Raw genomic sequence first — 21,301 nt, forward strand, 5'->3', positions numbered from 1 at the left:
TTCAGTAGCGATGATTATACTGATCTTGTAATGACCGTAAACAGGGAGCTACAATTAATAAAAAAATGGATGGACATAAATAAATTATCATTAAATATAAATAAAACTAAAGCAATGTTTTTTGGTAATTTAAAATATAATATAGAATTACCAATTATCATTGAAGGTGTACCAATTGATAATGTGAGTGAAAACAAATTTTTGGGAGTTATAATTGATAACAAAATTTCATGGAAACCCCATGTCAGACACATAAAAACCAAAATTTCCAGAAGCCTCGCAGTTTTGAACAAAGTGAAACAATTCCTTGATAAAGATGCACTTCGTACTCTGTACTGTACCCTGGTTCTTCCATATCTTACATATTGTGTGGAAGTGTGGGGAAATACATATAAAAATACAACTAATCCATTAGTCACAGTGCAGAAACGAGCACTGCGTATTATTCACAAGGCTGGTTATCTAGATCATACTCACAAACTCTTTCTTCAGGCAAAGTTACTTAAATTCCAGGATCTGGTTAATTACAATACATCCATAATTTTGTATAAAGCTTTTACTAAACTTTTACCGGCAAATTTACAAACTAGATTTGAAATTCGAGAAAAGGTTTATAATGTGAGAGGCTTTGGAGAATTCAAATTACCCAGAACTCGAACAACCCGTAAAGGCTTTTGTGTGTCTGTATGTGGTGTGAAAATCTGGAACAGTCTGAGTTTACAATTGAAACAATGCAAAAATATTCATAGATTTAAATTTCTCTACAAACAGTTGGTCTGGTCACAGTATACTCAATGATGCTTTTAGTGTGCTCTGTAATGTCTGTCCTCTTACCATTGCTGGTATGGATTCCAAAATAAAAAATAAAAAATAAAGTGTGCGTATGTATGTACATATATGTACTTGTGTGTGTAGATATATATGTATGTATATGTATGTGTGTCTGTTACTTGTAGTTATTACTGCCTGTTACCTGTGGTAATGCAATTTATAATTTATATATTCTGTATTCAGTTATGAAGGCTCTAATTGTTGGTTGCGAGCTGCCGCTTAGATGCTTGTATCTGCCCGGGGCTGTTGATGGGTCTGTATGCAATGATGGGCGTAGCTGCGGGAAGTTTATTGGTTTTTTTTGTTGATGAGTGAGTATAGGGGTGGGATTTAATAAGTTTTCTTCGTCCCACTCCTTTTTCAGGCAAGTTTTGTTTTTTGTTTTGTGTATTTTATGTTCAATATAGGTATTTGTTGTGCCTGAAAATGAATTAAAAAAAAAAAAAAGAGAAGCATGTGGAACACTGGGAATCACTGGAAAGCTGCAGGGAAGCAGTTGCTGACGGAATCAGCTCATCGGGAACAGGTGAGATGAAGAGTGTACATCTGAACCTGACGAGGACGGGCAGACACAGAAAACTGACAACCTAAATATAGCAGGAGAAATGTTTGAGCAGTATATTTTTAACTGACTTGTTATTGTAATGAGTCTTTATCGTATTTATTGTAACATTTATTATATGATATTTTATATAATATTTTATTATATTAATACTATTCTGATTAGGTCGTATTTTAACCGTAGCACAGAGATGTAAGTAACTAGCTAGTTCTTCGTGGTCAATGACAAATAATTATTTAATCCCTGATCCAGTTTCATAAAACATCAGCTGGGAATCTGTGCCGTGTTTATTAAAGAGGAAAGAATGAGGTTATGTGAGTTTTCTGTCCTGACTGCTGCAGGATTAGATTAAAAGTTATGGATGGATTTGCATGAAAGTGTTCCCAGAGGTAGCGAAGTGATTAACTTTTGGAGTCGATTAACATCTGGATCTGGATCCAGGAATTTCCAGAAGGATCATTTATGGCTGCGAGACAGGAGAACATTAGAAACTTCGACAGGAGACCAGGTGAATTCCTACCTGAGCGTGTGTGATGGTGTTTTGGTGATTACTCACAGATGAATCCAGATCCAGGGACTCAGGTATCGCTGTTCAGCTTCATGAAGCAGAAGAAACAACCAGAAAACAGATGATATGATTTAAAGACGGAAACAGTAAAAAAGACGATAAAAACTTGATTTTAAGAAACCCAGTCCATACAGGTTTGGTTTCTAAATGTTTTGTTTAAAGGAGGAAAGAGGAAGTTTGCTCCAAATAAAAGAATCGCTTCCTGTGGGAGGTTTGACTGTGATGGCGAAGGCTCGATGATTGGTGCGACCAAAGAAACACCTGGATGCATCTGATTGGTCAGATGGAGCCAGATGTATGTCATAATTTATGGACACGTGGTGGGACGAGCACGATTCTCTCCTGCTCATCTTGGACAAAGTTTAAACCTTTCATTTATTTTGGTGGTAACACAGCCTGGAGTGTTTGGTTGAGTATTTGTAAGTAAATATAAATAAAATACTTTGAATTATTTGTAATCACAGATTAATTATGCCCTTCGCCGTGGGCTGTATTGTAAAGTGTTACCGTTGAACTTTCAAGCTTTCGTCCTTTTAAGCGTGCTTATCTGTGTGTTACTCAGTGAGGGGGACGAGGGTTACCCGGACGACAACACCAATGACATCTTTCTCCCCCTGAAATACCAAACCGAGCTCCTCTTCACCAGGTGGCTGAAGCTTTTGAGCTTTTTGTGATTTGAAAGTTTAAAAAGTTGCATCTGCGCATTCAGAAGAGTTCACGTGTGTCTGCTTTCTTCCTTCTCTGGACAGAGACCCTCCTCGTTTTGTAATCAGAGCTGACTCCTCCTCCTCTTCGTCCTGGGACCAATCAGACAGCAGCTCTCACACCTTCAACCTCTCCTATTACGTGAGTGAAACAAACTGTGTGCATGTTTGCAGATGTTTGCTCATAAAGACGTTCTGATGCGGTTCTCCCGTGTGTGCAGATCCAGAACCTGGGCCTGTTCTCGGTGCAGGGCGTCCTGTTCGGGGCTGATGTCTGGGCTGTGACCATGAGAGGAAACCAGCTGCTGAACATTACGGACGTCAGCATCGAACAGGTGACGCTGGAAATCTTTGTGCTGTGGTTATCTCTGTTCACCGACGCTGCAGGAACAGATGGCTCGCTTGAATGAGCCTTCCCTGTACTTTCAGGTTTTACCCTTAATGAAGGATTAAATCGATTTAAAATGAAACTCCCGCCTTTGTTGCTGCAAAGCCCTCAGCTTTCACTGTACAGGCATCACTTATTCACTAAACTGTGAGGAGCGTGAGTGACAGCAGCGCCACCTGCCTGTCACATATCTACTGCAAACGGAGGGTTTCTCTTTTTCTGTCCTGTCGCCGTGTTTCTGACTTACTGTGCTCAGCTGCTTTTTTAATGTTTTGGCCCAGATTGGCGAAGCAGCAATTAAAGTTAGAGGTTACCATTATAACGGAGTCCTCCTCTTCCTCCCAGCAGGCAGCGGGATCCCGCTGCACGCTGCCTCACGTTAGAATGAGCAGTCCTGTCACACCTGAGGATCTGACTCACCTGTCACAGCTGGTAAGGCTGAAGGAGCCTGTTAGAGTCAGGATAACAGTGGAGTTAAACAACAGTGTTTCCCAGAATGTGTGTGTGTGTGTGTGTGTGCGCAGAACCACAGTAACAGCGCGAACATGGAGGTCCGGTGCCAACTGAACCTCCCGCCCTCCCGAGAGGTGAAGGTGACGCTCACAGGAAGCCTTCAGCTCGCTGCTCTGCTCGCCGTGAGTTCCTCCCATCTGTCGTTTTCATAAAGCGAGACAAAGCTCAGGAAACAGGAAGTCCATCAAATTCCCGACTAACCAGAAACAGGCTCAGTTTAGCCGCAGGAGAAAGCACAGGTGGCGCTCACTACCTGTTTAACTCTTTCAGGTGAAGTTCAGGTCTCTGGAGCTGCTGACCGCCGCCTCCATCCAGCTGGAAGCGTCTAGTCCCATTTTCCTCCAGGAGGACCGACCTGTCAGACAGGTGAGCCCATCAGCATCGCTCTCCCATTGGAGGACAGAGGTCACTCTGGGATAAACAGGTTTAACCTCCCAACTCTTTGTGACTGAACCCAGTGGCCTTCTATCAGCTGACCACAACGTTCACGCCAACGTTTTAAATCACCTGATCATCAGCGCTTCACACACACAGAGCGGTGCTGCCACCTGCTGTCAGGAACTATTACACCCTTTTGCTTTACATTAAAAACACATTGAACCACATGGAGTACGGAGGACCAAAGGTGCCAAAATGCAACGAATAAAATATAAAAAGAAACTAGTCCTTAATTATGTCGGAATCTAAATGAAGATAAAACCTTATTTCTGATATTATTTCCTTTTAATTGGTTCCTCTATTTACATCCTGTGTAATTTCTCCAATAATGTACGTCTCTTTAATTTTCTATTTCTGCATATTTTTTCAAATGTATTTTCTTTATTGTATCTTGTTTCATTTTTGCATTTCTTCAAACATTTCTTTGTTACACATGAAGCAACGATCGTGTCTCTGAGTTTACATTTTAAAATGGTGGAAAAGGGAAGAAAACCTCAGAAACACCTGAACTCATCATTTTCAGTCAACATTATTTAAGTTTGACTCCATATTTCTATGTTAAATTATACTCCGTGTTTGAGGACTTCATTAGACCGCCTGACATAAAAACAGAAATCTGTCAAACACTGGTTTCACACACACTCAGGTGGTTTGTGCTGTAACTGCAGATCATTCTGGACCTGAGGAAGGAGGAGGATCACTCCATCCCCATCTGGATCATAGTGGGAAGCTCACTGGGAGGTTTGCTGCTGCTGGCCTTACTGGTCCTCGCTCTGTGGAAGGTAAAAACACACACGGAGCCTCGAACATCATCAGAGTAGTCCTCTGTTCTGAGCTCTGCTCTACAGTGGACGTCTGGATCAAACGGCTCTACTGTCCGTCACAAACCGTAAATCCTTGTTTTCTCTTCAGCTCGGCTTCTTTAACAGACGGAGAAGAAAGGAGGAAGAGGAGCAGCCTGTGGCCAATGGGAAGACGGCACAGGAGCTATAACGTGGCTGACATCACCGCCGCATCATTCCTCGCCGGCCTGCAAAGTCTTAAATTAATGTTCCCGATGAAATTTAACCTTAAAGACACTGAGAAAATCTGACGACCTCACATGGGTCACCTGAACGCATCACGTGCCTCCACCCGTCACTCAGGGACTGCGACCCTCACCTTAAACCCGCCTCTTCGTCCACGCGATGTGCGATTGAAGCTACCCACAGACTGTATATAAAAGACGGAGTCAGCATTAGAAACATCGAAGGGTTAGGATTCTTCAGCGTCGCCGACGTCTGCCTTTCATGTGAGAACTTCACAGGTGTGACGGAGGCCTCGTGACAACGGAGAGCGATGGAGTAAATATTTAAACGGAGGCTGACGGGGCAGAAAGAAAACTACCTAACATTCGTCTGATTTCATCTTCTTAAATTGTAAATATATCCTATTAATTCTTATATATTGTAGCTGATGCACTTTTGTTTAAAAGTCAAACTTGAACTTGTGTAAATATTCACATGTATGACGAATGAGGGCCGAGGCGTCACCGTCGAAGCGGTTTCCGCTCTGCCTGTTAATGTCAGAATAAAGACGAGAAATATAAAAGTCGTGTCCGTCTGTTCGCTCACGTTTACCTTCTTTGTCTGAAATTTGGACTCTTTAATAACCTGAAATGTTGAGATAACCCAAAGATCTGAGATCATTCAAAATTTTCTTTAAATTTTCTGGATAAATCTCAAAAGTTTGAGTAAATATTTTAAAAGTTTGAATCAGAGATCCTGAAATTTCAAGTTCCTCCCGAGTCTGTTTGTTGTACCCATCCATCCGTGTTCTTGTCACTTTGAGATAAATTGAAATTCTAAATTCAGAATCTCAAATTTCGACTTATTTAGACGAAAATTGAAATTTTGAGACGCCCAACTCAAACTTTGAAAAGTAACAGCCTTTACAGGGACGTGTAACTTGACCAGACACATTTATGGCAGTTATTATTATTATTTTTTAATCAAGCTCAGTTTTTCAGATCTGACCAATCAGATCACTGCATTTTCTTACTCGTAGCTCAAACGCACACCGCTACTGAATATAAAACTAGTAAAACAGTCACGTGTGACGCCCGACACACCGCTGGCTGCCGCTCCAGGTCGGTCTGCATCCTCAGGTGTGGTCCCGCCTCTCAGTGCTCGACTGAGTCCTGAAACACGGACCAAAGCTTCGACTCCAGGATCAGTTTTTTATATGTTTTCACAAAACACACCCACACATCTGGAGGTTCTGATCCTTGAAATTTGGGATTGTGTCACGTTCTCCCGCACGTCGATGTGCAATGAAGTTCCGACTTAAACATTTGGAAATCTTATAAAGAAGCAGCTTGAAAGTTTGAAACACCCGACGTTTGAATGATTGCAGAATCGTTTCCAATAACTTTTTTCAGAAATTTACCTTACTCGTGGTTTGCATTTTCCCGCCCAGTGGCAGAAATAAGGCGGCCATCGCAGACACAAGGCTCCTCCTCAGACAGGCTGAAGAGCTCGGCGTTCAGCCGCTCTTCCTCCTCACGTTGAGGTGGTTGCTGGGAACCCCGCAGTCCTGAACCTGGACACTTTACTCATCTGAATTTTGGCAGTTTCAATTTCAAAGACGGAAAAGAAATCAACAACAGGACACAGCAGCTGAGCTCAGACAGAAGACTTTAATTTAACAGCATTCACCCCGCAGGAAGTACCCATCAGCTGACATCTCTTACGTTTTCCTGGCACACTGAGCATCTTTGGCTTCATCTCAGCCACAGAAACCTGCTTTTAATGAAAAAAAGGTCCCACCAGGACACAAACACTCCTGCAATGATAGTTGTAAGAAATTAAAAATGAATTAAACAGAACGAGCTCTGTGGATGGCACAGACTAATGCCCTGTGAGCACATGGGTAATAAAAGCTGGAGTTTTATTAGGAGAGCAAACGCTCTCCAACACCTGATTACAGGACGCCAAACGGTGGCCCAAGAAGAGCCTCGAGAAAGTTTCCACCATGATCGGCTTGTTAAACCTGATGTTTAACGGTCAATTGAGGTGCGAGCGCTCCCAAACAGAGTAAAACAACCCGAACGCTTGGCCGTCCTCCCAAGTGTTATAATAAAGTCTGATGTTAAACACAGGAGGAAACATCAGCAGGAAACTTTTCTAAATCTCACACCATTCCCACCTCAGGTCTACATTTGAACATCATATTATTGCAATAAACATGAGAGCAGGTGAGATTTGGCACCTGTGTGGAAAATAAGAGCGGGCCTCTGCTGGAGCATCCACAGCTTTGCTCTCAAACGTCTCATCCTCACTTTGGACCAAACAGGCCGGGCCTTAGCGAGCATCTAAAGCTCAACGACCTGAGCACAAATGTTCACGAACGTGACGTTTGGGTTAAAGGTGTTTATAAAGTGACAGGCAGCTTCAGTAGGGGAGGGATGTGAGAAGAGTCGGACCTGCTCCCAGATAAATAAAACGCCGCAGCGTCGATATTCAACATCCGGCAGGAATGCAAAAAACGCCCGCAGAGCATCGATCAAAACCTTCATCCTCTAACGTCCCTCCTGGAGGATCCTGCTCCAGATCTGGAAAATTAATCCACCGACTCCAGTCTCACACCGCTAAACGCTAGCACCGAGTAAGATTACCATTTATTTCTCAACCACTCACTTTAACGACGCTGATATTAAAACTTAAAGCCAGAAACGGCCCATCAGACTGGATGCGAGTCGGGATTATCCGGACGTTTTACTTAAAGGCACTGCTGATCCCGGTGAGGTGACGCCTACGATGCAGAAATCTGAAACCTGCACTCAAAACTGATTTCTTTTCCTTGTTTGGTTTCAGATCCAGTTTTAAAATCTTTGATTCTTGCAGCGGGGCGTTCACCAACACGAGAGGCTTTCAACAAACGCCAAAACATTACAGTAAATTCCACGGGCGGTTCTGCAGATCCCCAACGCCTCGGTCAATTTTCAAGTCTGCGAGTGCGCAAGGGTGACGCAGATATGGTCATTAACGCCCAGGCGACGCCGCACCAGCTCCCCACGTGTCAGTCGGAAGGCCGCCGGCAGTCGAGTCCCCCGCCCCCGAAACGCTCGCAGCTTCCCAAGAGTCAGCGTGGAGAAACATCCATCACGGCGAGCTTGAGATGTGCTCGTTATCTAAACCGTAAGAGACCGACTGACGAGCCTTTTGTTGGCTCACTTTTCACATCCTGGTGTCAAAAGTTAGAATAAAATAAAACTTTGTCACGTTATGGCATCAAAGTGTAACTCCTGCTGATTTCTACAACAGCAGGAGAGACGTCGGTTTGAACACTTCAACTGAATCTGGGCTTCAAGACTCAGTTCGACCCTCGGCGGAGGCTTTTTGGCACGTACTTATCCATTAACTAAAAAAAAAAAACTAACTTTATCGGGACATAAAATCTGCATTCAGACAAATCTGATGAAACTCCGTGTAAAGGTCGTCTGTTTTCTTTCTAACACTAAACTTTGACATTTTTTATGCTGTTTCTTTTTAGAATTTCTCAGACAGTGAGAGAAAGTCAAAGCAGCTCATTTGCAGTTATTTTATCAGAAATCTCATTAAAAAAACAACAAAAACAAAACCCGACACAGCTGATGAGAAAAAGGCTGAACGCTGCCCAAATAAATACCCACAACTATAAATAAAAGGGCGTGGAAGGATTCAGAGCAGGAGTGTCCGCACAGTTTCTTTAGAGCCAGAAGAAAAAGTTGAACTCAAACGTGATGAAGCAGACGTCTGAATTCAGCCTCGACCCGCCACAGTCAGGAACAACCCCAATAAAAACTTCTCTCCAATTAAAAAATAATCCTCTGCGCGACGGCTGATTGGTGGTTGAGCTCGGTCGTCCGGCGGCGTCTCTTCAGGCACTCGTTCCTTCGGTCCGATCATTTCTTCTTACACAATCGCGGCGACGTGGCGGCAGCTTCCTGGCAGAGAGGTAAGGCAAAACAGGAAGCTGCCTGGTGCTGCCGAAAAGAAAAAAAAGAATTTTTTTATATAAAAATGCTCAAAAACCGATCTGAGCTGCCAACCTCAGCACCGTGTGAACTGTTAGAAAAACGTTTTTAAAAATCGTCCGGCGTCAGTGGAACTCCACGAACTCTTCGAGCGTTTTGGGGATCTGGTTGCGATACGTGATCTGGTGCTGCCGGACGGCGCGCGCCGCCAGGCACTTGAGGCTCATCTTCATCTGCGTCTTCAGCAGGATCTCGGACACGCCCGTCGTGCTCTTGTCCAGCGGCGTCTTGTTCTGCTTGTTGGTCATATCCGTGTGCGCGCCGGCCTCCACTAGGTTGATGATGATGGCGTGCAGCGTGAGGAAGTCGCTGATGGGCCGGTTGTACTGGACGATGACGTGCAGCGGCGTGTTGCCCTCGTTGTCGATGGCATTGACCTGCGCGCCGCAGTCGATCAGCAGCTTGGTGACCTGCGCGTTGGGGAAGCTGCACACATCGTTGGTGTGGAAGTCATCCACCGGCGTGGTGGAGCTGATGGCGAGGTGGAGCAGCGAGGCGCCCTCGCGTGACCGCGGATCTAGCTGGATCAGGTCGTAGATGTGCTTGTTGATGGCGGCGCGCTGCGCGTCGCTGCAGGTGGTTTTAGTGGAGATGCACGCCAGGTACAGGAAGGTGAAGACGTTGGACTCGTAACTCTCCATGGCCTGTGGCAGCTCGGATTCAGCGGCGGCCTCCACGCGAACCATGCTGCGCTGAATCTCCAGAACGCTGCAACTCAGCACCTGCTCGACAGCGGCGGCTGACACGTGCTCCTTCAGGTGGACCATCTGCGAGAACACCTGGGCAAAGCGCAGCAGGTCCTTGTGCGTGTTGCGGTTTCCTTTCTGCCGCAGGCGGAGGGCGTGCAGCCACAGCTTGATGCACTGTTCAAACTCCATGTTGTCAGCGTAGACGGCGCCACGGTAGATTATCGGATGCGACACGTCGATATTGTCCGAGCCCAGGATCCGCTCTCGGATCATCAGTCCCTCCATGTGCAGGGCGTCGCGGTCCACCCTGATGGCCTCCAGGTCCTGCAGCGTTTGACACTCGCGGCGCCCTCCGTAAGCCTCGACGGCTGGGAACAGTTCCTTGGTGATGTTGTTGTCTGGATCGCGGTAGCGCTCCATCATGGCCGCGTGGAGGTAGTGGTACGTCCTCTGTATGTCGTAGTTCTCCCTGTCGTTGGCGAACGAGGCGCCCAGCAGCTCCAGGGCCTCGATGCGGCTGTGAGGGTCGCAGTCGGCGTGCGCCAGCAGCAGCTCCACCACGTCAGCCTTGCAGCTCTCCGCCGCCACTTTCAGCGGCGTCATGCCGTGCCCGTTCACCACCATGGATGCCTGGCATTGCATCAGCTCTTTGACAATGTCCAGATGTCCTGCCTCAGCTGCAAAGTGCAGCGCGGTGGCCCCGCAGTGGGCCTTGGCGTTGGGGTCCGCCCCCTTCTCCAACAGGAACCTCACCACCTCCGTGTGGCCTTTGTAGGCGGCAATCATCAGACAGGTGTTGTTGAACTTGTTGGTGATGCTGATGTCGGCGTTGTGCTCCACCAGGTAGCGAACGATGTCCAGACGCCCGTCGAAGCAGGCGGCTCGCAGGGGGGTGGAGTTTGTGATGGTGGTGTGGTTGACGTTGGCGTGGTGACTCACCAGAAGACGCACCACCTCGAAGTGTCCTGCGCCGGCTGCACACCACAGCGCCGTGGCACCGTCGATGACGTAGCTGCAGGCCAGAGACAACAAACGTTAACGTGTCATCATCCTCCGGTTAAATGGTCACGATTCAAACAACAACGACAGTAACGACTACAAGAACAATAAAAACAGATTCAACTGTTGGTTGAATTGTAATTTTCAGGAGTTCTGTCCTTCACCCATTCAGTGTTTTCTAAATGAAAGCCGTTTACGTAGAGCAGGTGTCAGTGTCAGTTTACCAAAACTCATGAAAACAGAACAATCTCAGTAAAATTCAAGCTCTCTTTTGTCTGGTTATGAATCAAGCGCGCCCTCTTCCTTTACTGCAGAGAGCACACAGTGGGACTGACTGTGACGTTGATGACTGAGGACCAGAGGACACAGACATGCTTTGAATACATCTGTCGACCTCCACGAGATGTTTGAACCATCAGAGATAAAACGCCGCGGTCTTTGTGCCGTTCCACGGAGACTCTGAACCGTCACGTTTGGATAGCGGCAGCAGACCTGCAGCATGTCGACCCCTCAGGCTGCTCATCTGTTTCCTGACAAACTGCTCATTAAACGAGGAATAATTTAAAAAGCAAACACCTTCTGCTGAGGTAAAGAGCCGCTGAATGAAGCTTTTGGTTTCAATGCTTTTAAAATGAAACAGAAACCTGGTCTTTCCCCGTGATCCGGATTCTCTTATCACTTCATAGGTGCTCTGATTATCTAACCGAGCCTTCAGCCTCATCACGTAAAGCACTGAAGAACATTTAACAGCACGTTTACAGGCAGACCTCGCTGCAGTGAAACAGATCGCTTATATAACGGTAAACATACAGTACCTCATTTTTTTAGAGTATTTGATAGAAACCAGATTATAGTATTCATATATATCCTCTTGATGTGTTCGCATCACCCCTCCCTGACCTGCACTCAATCTACAGCAGGCGGTGCTGGACCAAGGCCAGGAAGATGGTGAAGGACCTCAGCCATCCCAACAACAGACTGTTCTCTCTGCTGAGGTCAGGAAAGCGATTCCGCTCCCTGAAGACCAACACAGAGAGACTGAGGAGGAGCTGCTTCCCGCAGGCGATACGGTCTCTCAATCACACCACCACACAGTACTGACCCACACATACAGTTCTTACACACACACTGGACTTTCTGGACTTTGGTTTTGCACAACACTGGTCACTATATTCTTCATTTCCGGTTAATACTTGTACAGCTGCTGTTATTGTGTATATATTTATTTATATTTACATTTCTTCATACATTCTTATATAGTTCTATATTGTGTATTGTGTATTTTGTTGTACAGTTATTTTATTTTCAACTTTAATTTATATATTTATCTTTATCTTATTCTTCCCAGTTAAATTTACCCTTCATTCTAATTTGTGTTGTACAGTTATTTCATTTTTAACCTTAATTTATATTTTATTCCTTCCTAGTTAAATTTACCCTTTTTAATTTTTCATATTTATTTCCTATCTTATTCATAGCCTTTTCCTTTTTTGTTTTCTTTAGGTCACGAGCAGTTGTCCAAGCATTTCACTACATATCGTACTGTGTATGACTGTGTACGTGACAAATAAAATTTGAATTTGAATCAACTTAGAATTAATCCATTAAAATATACGGTATATATGGTTCGCAGCGTGTGGAAGTGGAATACAGTGGCCGAGATGGAAATCGTCTTTTCACCTGATCACATTTTATGTATGTGATCAGAGACGCCCGCACAGAGTACGACTTATCCCCAAACACCACAAACCGCTGTCAGACCATACTATGACTTTCACACATGTACGCCTTCATCATCCCGCTCTCCTCCTCCTCCAACAACGACAGATCCATTTCAAACAGTTTCACTAATGCAGACTAACAGCAGCTAACAGCTGTAAAATGTAATAATTGTCCTTTTTAAACATCCTCTAAAACTGTTTCCAACAAAAATGTCTTATTAGTTCTCCATCATCATGTCAGACTTTTTCCATTTTTAACCTCTGACCCTTTTTTCACAAATGCACCAGTTTTGTTTCTGTTAACTTCTGTTAAGTTTATTCATTTCCCAAGATTAGTTTGATTGACACTTATTTAGGGCACTATATGAAAGCTGCTGTGGACATAAGCTGGTGCAGCAGGTTAGCAGGTGAGGACCAGTCAAACTACATCAGACGAATTTCTGTAAACTCGGTTTTTCTTTTAACAAACACTTTGAGTTTTGCGTGACCTCTGTCCTGCCTGACTTCATGAAACTGGTGATATCTGAGTAATAAACCTGGCTGTGGAGCGCAGGTAGCCTCGGGTGAGCTCGTACCCGTCAAACCGAACCGTGCCGGTCTGCTCGGTGTCCACCTTGTAGTGGTCCAGGAGGAGCCGGACCACCTTGTCGTGGCCGTTCCGCGCCGCGATGATCAGCGGGGTGGACCTCTGGCCGCTCAGGTGGGTCACGTAGCTCAGCAGGAACTGCGTCTCCGCCTCGGAGTGGTTCAGCAGCAGCGCGGCCAGGGTCAGGACTCGGCCCTCGCTGGCAGCCTTGTACACATACCCGGCCAGAGACTCCATGAGAGCCCGAGAGGAAGCCAGGAGCTCCGCGTTCTTCCAAACTGACAGCGTCCACTCCCCCGGAGCGATCCGCCTCCCATTAAAGAGTCCACACCGGCCCCGGGGGTGACATGAAACGGCTCTGTCCTACCTACAGCCCCGGAGGAAACGTTCAGAGGTCCCGGCTGGTTTGACTATAAGCACTGGACTCTGGGTGTGCGTCTCCGGGCAGCAGCAGAGCGAGTGGACCGGTTAGCTCCGACGGCTAACTGCTAACGTCAGCGAGCGGCTTCCAAAGCGTGTCTGAGGTCAAAGGTCAGATAAATGACACCTCCTGTTGTTGCTGAAAATAAAAACGACGTCCCGCAGCGTCAAACACTCAGAAACAAACAGCTGATTTCAGCGTTCACGGAAGTTTCCGCTTTAAAACACCTCCGACAGGAACGTTCTCCAGCAACTTCTGTTCCCGCCTCTTCTTCTGCTGCTCACCGCGAGAGGGCCCGCACTGCAGCGCCACCCTCTGGTCCGGGTCAATTACTGCATCTGCTCATCAAAACAAAAACCGTCAGGATAATCACGAGATATCCATTTGAATTGGTTTAGTATAAAATAATGACTTTAACTTGAATTTTAAATTAAGATTAAAAAAAAATTATATAGATATTTTTTGCCATTAATTTCCCAAGCTTCAGATTATTTTGAAATTTGTCTAAATATTTCATATATTTCGTAGTTTGTTTTTTAAATTGCCTATAATTTATTATTATTATTATTATTATTATTATTATTATTATTATTATTATTATTATTATTATTTTTCACATTTTTAAAAAGGAAATCTTCCAGTTTTTCTTTTGCTTATTTTAAATTTTTGTGTCAAGTTGTGGTAAATTTGCAATTTTTATATTATTAATTTTTGATATGTGTCATTAATCAATTTCTTTCTTATTAATTGCCATACAGTTTTTTTCTCTAACACTTATTAAAGTGTGAGTGTGGTGTTTTTCTTGAGAGGCCATTAATCCGTTATGTTCTGTACATTCCCTGATTTTATGCTGCATTTCAGGCAGATTCATTTTGAGACTGTTTGACTGCTTAAAAAATGTAGTTGTGATTATGTGGTTTCAAAGTTTGGGTTTTTTACTTTCACTCGGCAGGTGAAAAGATGAGCTATAGCTGTACTGTCCCAGTCAGCCTGATGTCACCTGAAAGCAGTTCAAACTACAAAGTGCTGACTTTCAGCAGAGCAAGCTCAGTCTGAGCTCTGCTCAGTCAGATGCTGCAGGTTCATTTTTTCCTTTTCAGTAAAATGAAAACATGTTTTTGAGGTTTTTATCTCTTTACACTGAACTCCAGGACCATAAGCTCTGAGATCAGCTCATCTAAACCAGATTAATCTAATAAAAACTGGGAGGGGGGTTTGTGCAGATTAATGCTAATCTGCTGACAGATTAACCTGATGGATGGACTTCCTGTAGAAGCTCTGTGTTTGTGCTGGTGAAATCATTTGCTTTGATTTATTTCAGATGAAGAGAAACCGTTTCTGGAGCACCGGTGCTCGCTGTGGGACTGACACCTCGGTGGGAATGAAAAGGACAATAACGCAGAGAATATGACTTTACGGACAGACACGAAGACGTCCACGAGGAAGAGAGAGAACCCAGCTCTGTGTGCAGCAGCTTTCATGTGCAGGTTTGTGCAGTTCAATTTCTCATAATTCCCACCCATAATCAGTTATTCACCTTTAATTAATGTCACAGCTTTGGACCAATGATTAAAAGACATCTGCAGACGCCTCTACAGAAACATCTAATTTATTTATTTACTAATTAATTCATGAGATTAGATGAAAATTTTAACCTCTAAACTGTGCCATCCATCCTTGCATCCATCTATTCGTCCATGTCCTTGAGTTCTCCTCAGGGCTCATAAAAGTATTCCAGATTCAGCTCAGGGCCTCCTGTTAGTCCGACTTTCCTGAAAACACCTCATGATAAAGAAACGCTGCTGTAGTAAATGAAAGAAATATCTATCAGCACAACTCTAAAACGTGTGAGAAATAAACTACATTTTTAACTGTGCCTCATGATGAAAATAATAAACTTCTTCGATTGTGAAAAAACAGGAACTTCTGTTAGTTGATTGTTTGTTTCTGTAAAACTTGTAAAAAATGTTTAAAACCAACACTTACATCTGCTTTAACACATCCAGAGCTGTTCATTTGACCAGATTTGGGTCTTTGCTGGGCCACTTTTGGCCCCCAGACCTTTTGTTTGACACCCCTGGCCCAGAGAAAGGTGGCCCCTCCTCCCCAGTCCTGGCTCCAGGGTCAGGGCACTTGATTTCTTCTGTGTGGCCCTCTGGGCCCTCATCCAGGACCAGTTTACCTCAGGAGCCCGCTCCACATCCATAACTCAGCTCCTGAGATCAGTCCAGCGTGTGCGCCCAGACGAGGGCTCTGTGAGATTTCAGACAGGTCTGAATATCAATTTAACTTCAATGGAAGACAAGCTCTTTTTATTCATACGACCCATTCTCTTAAACTAGTCAGTATAAGCTCGTATAAGTCTGAGAGTCAGAGTCCACTGCAGCCTCCCTTCAAACAGGCTCTGTGCTGTTGTTTCAGACCTCCTGACGTCCGTAACCTGTGAAGGCTGGAGACATTTTTCACCTTTTGCAATCACCGAGCTCCCATTTTCCCGTCTTCCTGTTTCAGCTGCTTCTATGTTTTTTCTGTGTTAACGGTGCGTTTACGTTCCTCCGCTCGTCTCTGTGTCCTGCAGCCGCTCGGCCGGTTCCACGCAGGTGGAGGCGGTTCTGCCGAGGCCCCGCTTCCACCTAGACCTCTGGCTCAGCTTCACCTTCCAGAATTGGATCCTGGATGTTGGCCGTCCTGTCGTCATGGTAACAAAACGATGACTAGCGCTTAATTTCGGGACTTTCTATTTTCACCCAGAGGGAGCCTAACAGGACATTCAGCATCTGTTTTGTTCTGCTGCTGAAACATGATCGCTTTCAGTCGTCGCTATATTTTCATTAAGATGCCACCTCGCTCATCTGCATTGGAATAATAATAATAATTATTATAATAATAAAGCATTAGTGGAATAATGTTGGGAAAACCTAACCATGAAGTGTCTTGTTTTTGGCAGCTCGTCCTCCCTGCCGATTGGCTCCCTCTGCAGCATCCTGGGGTTGCAGACTATCTGCACTTCCTGTACAACGTCACGGCTCCGCTCATACTTCTCAAAGTAACTGTGACGCGCCTCAGGCTATCCCACATGACGAACTCCTTTGGTGTCGATTTTCTGAGTTTTAATTGACTTTGCTCCGTCTCAGATGCTTGAACGCAGCCCCTGGATGCTCCCGGGCCTCGCCGTCCGCCTTGGCATCATCGCCGTTTCCATGGGAACCACCCTTCACTTGGTGGCAGACTCCATCACGAGACGCCTGCTGCTGATTGGTTACCAGCTGCACCTGCCTGTTAGAGAGAATCCAATAATGAGGAACCTCAAACCTTCGGCCCTGGTAGGTGCTGCACTCGAAAGACCGAATAACAAACAGTGAGAGGACCCCGGACCGTGAACGGTGGGAAAATATACATCTGAGCTCAGGAGGGGGTCCTTGAGCTGAGATCCTTCTGTAAGAACCGAACCGCTCCTCCTCCTCCTCATCCTCCCTCGGTGTGAGTCAGATTTAGTGAAACTGAAGCTGAACACTTGTTCTCCTGATACAGAGTTCAGCTCGTCCCCATTACAATCTGAACTGAATGCACAACAACACAGTGAGAATTTAAAGGACTCCAGGTCTGTTTCTGACACATTGATTCTGATCCTTCAGTCTAAGCTGGTGAGTGAAGTGTGGTTCAGAGAAAGTAGAATGTAAGAAACCTCCACTGATCTTCATACAGAAGGCAGCAGAAATCTGACAGCTGACACCAAAACCTTCCAGATGGACGAACAGCGCCGCAGACCCGAGGACACATGTGAATCTGAACTTGGGGAAACAGTTGAATGACTGATGCATCATCTGCTATTTGAGAAATAAAACAAATAAATGAATAAAATTGATTCGTGTTCATAAAGTTTTTGTGTTTTTCAGGTCGACGTCTTTGAGCTGCTGTTTCACTACGATGACACTGTTGGTCACATGATGTGGTAAGAAGAGAAAAAGCTGTTGTGTTGTGTTAAGCGATGACTCCACATGCGGACAAAAATGTATAATTATAATTAAGCACAAGTACAGAAAAATGTTGCAAAACAGACAAAAACAAATGCAGCTTTAAATTCAAAGGAAAAGCGATTTTTCAACAAAAGAGCAGACGATGTCGATGTTTGACATTTATTCTTGTAACGAGGATCGTTTTCCTCCTTAGGTACGTCCCTTTCTTCCTCGTCCTCGTGCTCTTCTTCAATGGTTGTTTCAGTCGCAGGGAGCAGGAGGAGAGGATGCCACCGTCAGCGTGGATGCTACTCGCTCCAAACGCTGCCTACTACTGGTCAGTCTGCTTTACTACAACATCCTCTGCACATGCTCTGTCCGTGCTTAAAGTTCAGTCCCTGCAAATATCTGAGGGAAGAACAAAACTTACTTTTAGGTTTTACTGATACTAATTTAGCTCATAAACAGCATGTGAAGGGCTGGAGGTGGGTTGCAAAGCAGCTTACAGACGTGCAGCAACGTTAATCCAGAGTTTTAAAGAAAAAGAGCAACTTGGAATAATAATTGCCAGTTTTGATGAAATGCGTCCGTCTGCCCTGTGAGAGCCAAGACATCGAAAACACATCATCAACGCTTCGTCATCATCAGGTGACGTCTTCAGTCTCAGCTGACTGCAGCTTTCCAACCTTAGAAACAGGACATTTGCATAATGACTGAAACCAGCCCACTGAAGGAACAATGGGCTGTGAGGTCACTTCCTTGATCAATAATATGCAAACTGTCTTGACCACCAATCAATGGCCAGCATTGTAAGATGGTGACAGATGTACCCTTAGGCCCCCTCCTCCATTCAGAGATGGTCTCTACCCTTTTCACATAAATGGCCTCCTTGACTCCGCCTTCAAACCAGCGTTCCTCCCTGTCCAGGATGTTACATCCTCATCATTGAAGGCGTGGCCACTGGCCTGTAGGTGTGAATAGTCTGCAGGTACATGTTTCAACACCAAGAGGTCACCTGGATGAGTGACGGACCGTTTCTCCCACTGAAAACTGGACGTAGCGTCTTCAGTGGGCTTTCTGGGATTTCCTTACCTGGATGACTGAGCATCAAATAAGCTGTTATTTTCATCTCAGAGGAACATTAACCACAGAGTTTTCTATTTAAACCCAAAGTAGCTAACAGATGGAGGCACCAAGTGAAACCTGTGTTGGCTGAAAGTAGTAATTAAAGTCCAGCAGCAGGTACATAAATCTGCATTTAGTCTGCAGTGAGAGGTTTGTGTATTGTGTGAGAGTCAGACGTGCAGAGGCTCATTCTCGACTTTACTCCAGGACATTTCCATATTTTTGAGACACTCACTCACACAGCCAGCCAGGCAGAACAAAATTAAATTCATTCATAATTAAGAAGATCTAAAGAGCTCAGGGGTCAGGTGGCTCCCAGCAGCAGAAACAACGAACACAACGGAGAAGCTTTGAAGTTACAGAGCATGAAATATTCTCCCAGTATACAATCACAGCGGCACACACACAGTTTAGACGCGTGGACGTGAAAAATATACAGAATGAATTTTGACTAGTGCGTGAGTATAAAATAAAAGCATGTTTTTATTTTTAGTTTAAGACGCCATATTTGCTTCTTTATGGACAAAAATGACCTTTGTGGTGGCCGAGTTGGACTGAAGCTAAGTGATAAAATAATATTATCATTTTTTAAATATTTGTTTTAATCACAGGTCACAGCTGAAGTCACAGATAATCGTGGATATTTTGAGTTTTAATAAAGAAATATCAGTAATTAGAACTCTTATAAGTTAAATCTTCATTATGTTGAATTTCGGACATTTGAAAGTTTTGCTTTAATCTGCTGGCTGTCCTCCCACCAGGTAACAGCTGAACTCACCTGTAAATAGTTGAAGAACAATACCCGACCACCTGAGGCTGTGTGTGTGTGTGTGTGTGATCACCTCCAGCTGTTAGTAATAATTGATTAGCTGCTTCTCAGGTGTTGCTGACTTCCTGGTTTATGCAGTGAGGACAGAATTCAAGAAGCGAGTGAAGGTCGACTCAGACCTTTAAATACCAAACGAGTGTTTTACTTTGTGCTTCTGCTGGTTGCAGTTTTTAAACCTTTGCTCGTTCTCTGCTGTTAAATTAAAGCAACTTTTTCAGTTCACTGCTCCCTTCAACATAAACGCATCAAACAGGTGAATGGCTGTTTTCACACACAAACCTAAAATTCATCATTTTTCTGACACACAAATAGTGAAAGCCTCAGACCTCTGAGTGTGACGGAGACAAAGTGCGTTCTGCAGCTGGATAGCAAAAGGTTGCTGGCGGATGCAGGAAGTTTCAAACGATTGTGATTCACTGTAACTACGGTGACCAACCGTCCTCTTTTTTTGCACTCGTTGACTTGTAAAAGCCTATATGACCTTTTTTATGTCACCATTCATTAACCGTACAGAGAAAGCATAGTTTAAATATGAAACAGTGTTATTAAAGTTCTTCATGGCTGGTCCAAGTGTCCTATTTATTGAAAATCAAAATACGGTCACCTTACTGAAACACACACGGTGGAAAACTGCCCGATGTGCACTTATGTTGCACTCTGGTCAGTTAGAATTACACTGAAACTGAGTGGAAAACACATTTTTAACATGGCAGGAAGTTTCCTCACACTCACCTATAGAAAAACAGCTTCAAAACGAACCGACTGGCTCCTCCCCTGAAATGATCCCTGAAGCGGCTTGGTCTGCTTACACCAGTGGACGTTTGCAGGGCGACTTCACCCACCGGCCACCTGATGGAGCCACTGAGCTGATTGGTTATGCTTCTCTTTGTCCCTGGCGACAGGTATTTAATCACAGAAGGACAGACCTTCATCCTCTTCACCTTCACCTTCTTCGCCATGACCACTACAGTGATGCATCAGAGGAGGCGGGGCTTGTTTCTCAACAGTGATGGGCTTTTCATGTTCTACAGGTAAAAAAAAAAAGAGAAAACGCAGCGAATGAGCAAACTGGGAAACATAAATAATTATGTTTTCAGGTTTTTAGTCGACCAACATTAAAGGTTCAAGGTTAAGTTGGTAATACACCGACTCATTCAGGCTCTCAGGATCAATAATAGTTAAAACAACATCTCACATCATTAACGCAGACGGCTCGTTTTCACTGTCCTCCACCCTTTTCTTCTCCATCTGTGGGCCCAAAGCTCCGCTCACACAGGCGACTGTTTGGTGACACGCTGGGGAAAATGAGCATTTCATAACTGCTTGTTGAGTGGTTGCTGCCTTCCTGCAAACTCCTACATAAGACGTCCTTTGTTTGACTCTGTGCTGATAGTTTCTCTGCAGCTCTGATCCTGGTGGCGATCTGGGTGGCCTGTCTGTGGAACGACAGCATCCTGAGGACGACAGTCCCCGGACTGATCTACATCCCACGGCCCTGCACCGTCTACACGCTCCACCTCCACCAGATGAGCCACATATGACGGAGTTAGAAGGAGAAGAATGAGGATCTGTCGCAGAATCACAGGAACGCCATGATGAAACTGTTTATGGTTTTCACTGGATATTAGAAATACAGCCTCACAGCATCCACACTTTTCCACCTGTTTATTACTGGGATACAAAAACTGAAAGCAGCTCACAAACCACCAAAAATATTCATTCTCCTCAGCTCACGCTCAAGGATTTTCCCTAAGAAACATGAAAAATGCAGCTGAAATATATAAAATCAAATATTAGTTTAAATATGCGTGGATATATATGTGAATAAAACTGAACCAAGTAAATGTATCTGAATACCCAAAGTCTCAGTTCTCAGATCTTTTAATTTAACCTTCTTTTTAATTTAATTTGGAGG

At 44.6% G+C, this 21,301-nt stretch overlaps 3 protein-coding genes across 4 annotated transcripts in view; 2 read left to right on the forward strand and 1 right to left on the reverse strand.

Annotated features, from left to right (window-relative positions):
* The window catches only part of itga11b (integrin, alpha 11b), a 47,195-nt gene extending 41,617 nt beyond the window's left edge, over nt 1-5,578 (forward strand). Inside the window, exons 25-32 of one of the 2 annotated variants that reach the window (XM_080874457.1) lie at nt 2,524-2,607; nt 2,711-2,807; nt 2,887-3,000; nt 3,402-3,485; nt 3,578-3,688; nt 3,837-3,932; nt 4,673-4,786; nt 4,917-5,578. In XM_080874457.1, the coding sequence (XP_080730583.1) occupies nt 2,524-2,607; nt 2,711-2,807; nt 2,887-3,000; nt 3,402-3,485; nt 3,578-3,688; nt 3,837-3,932; nt 4,673-4,786; nt 4,917-4,997 (781 nt within the window). In that variant the 3' untranslated portion in view covers nt 4,998-5,578. Of the gene's footprint in view, nt 1-2,523; nt 2,608-2,710; nt 2,808-2,886; nt 3,001-3,398; nt 3,486-3,577; nt 3,689-3,836; nt 3,933-4,672; nt 4,787-4,916 lie in introns of both variants that reach the window. The other variant, XM_080874456.1, reaches the window with a different exon arrangement.
* Nucleotides 5,579-7,688: 2,110 nt separating this feature from the next.
* Nucleotides 7,689-13,733, reverse strand: fem1b (fem-1 homolog b). The gene is made up of 2 exons (XM_080874792.1): nt 13,045-13,733; nt 7,689-10,761 (listed from the first exon to the last, which is right to left on the reverse strand). The coding sequence occupies exons 1-2, from the start codon at nt 13,290-13,292 to the stop codon at nt 9,126-9,128; spliced, it is 1,884 nt and encodes a 627-aa protein (XP_080730918.1). The 5' UTR covers nt 13,293-13,733; the 3' UTR covers nt 7,689-9,125.
* Nucleotides 13,663-21,211, forward strand: cln6b (CLN6 transmembrane ER protein b). The gene is made up of 9 exons (XM_080874793.1): nt 13,663-13,794; nt 14,798-14,963; nt 16,055-16,175; nt 16,424-16,522; nt 16,611-16,799; nt 17,373-17,428; nt 17,647-17,769; nt 20,289-20,417; nt 20,780-21,211. Exons 2-9 carry the CDS (start codon nt 14,884-14,886, stop codon nt 20,925-20,927), a joined length of 945 nt encoding a protein of 314 aa, XP_080730919.1. The 5' UTR covers nt 13,663-13,794; nt 14,798-14,883; the 3' UTR covers nt 20,928-21,211.
* The last annotated feature ends 90 nt before the right edge of the window (nt 21,212-21,301 follow it).

The sequence above is a fragment of the Rhamphochromis sp. 'chilingali' genome (genome assembly GCF_963969265.1).
Source record: "Rhamphochromis sp. 'chilingali' genome assembly, chromosome: 2".
Classification (NCBI taxonomy): Eukaryota; Metazoa; Chordata; class Actinopteri; order Cichliformes; family Cichlidae; genus Rhamphochromis; species Rhamphochromis sp. 'chilingali'.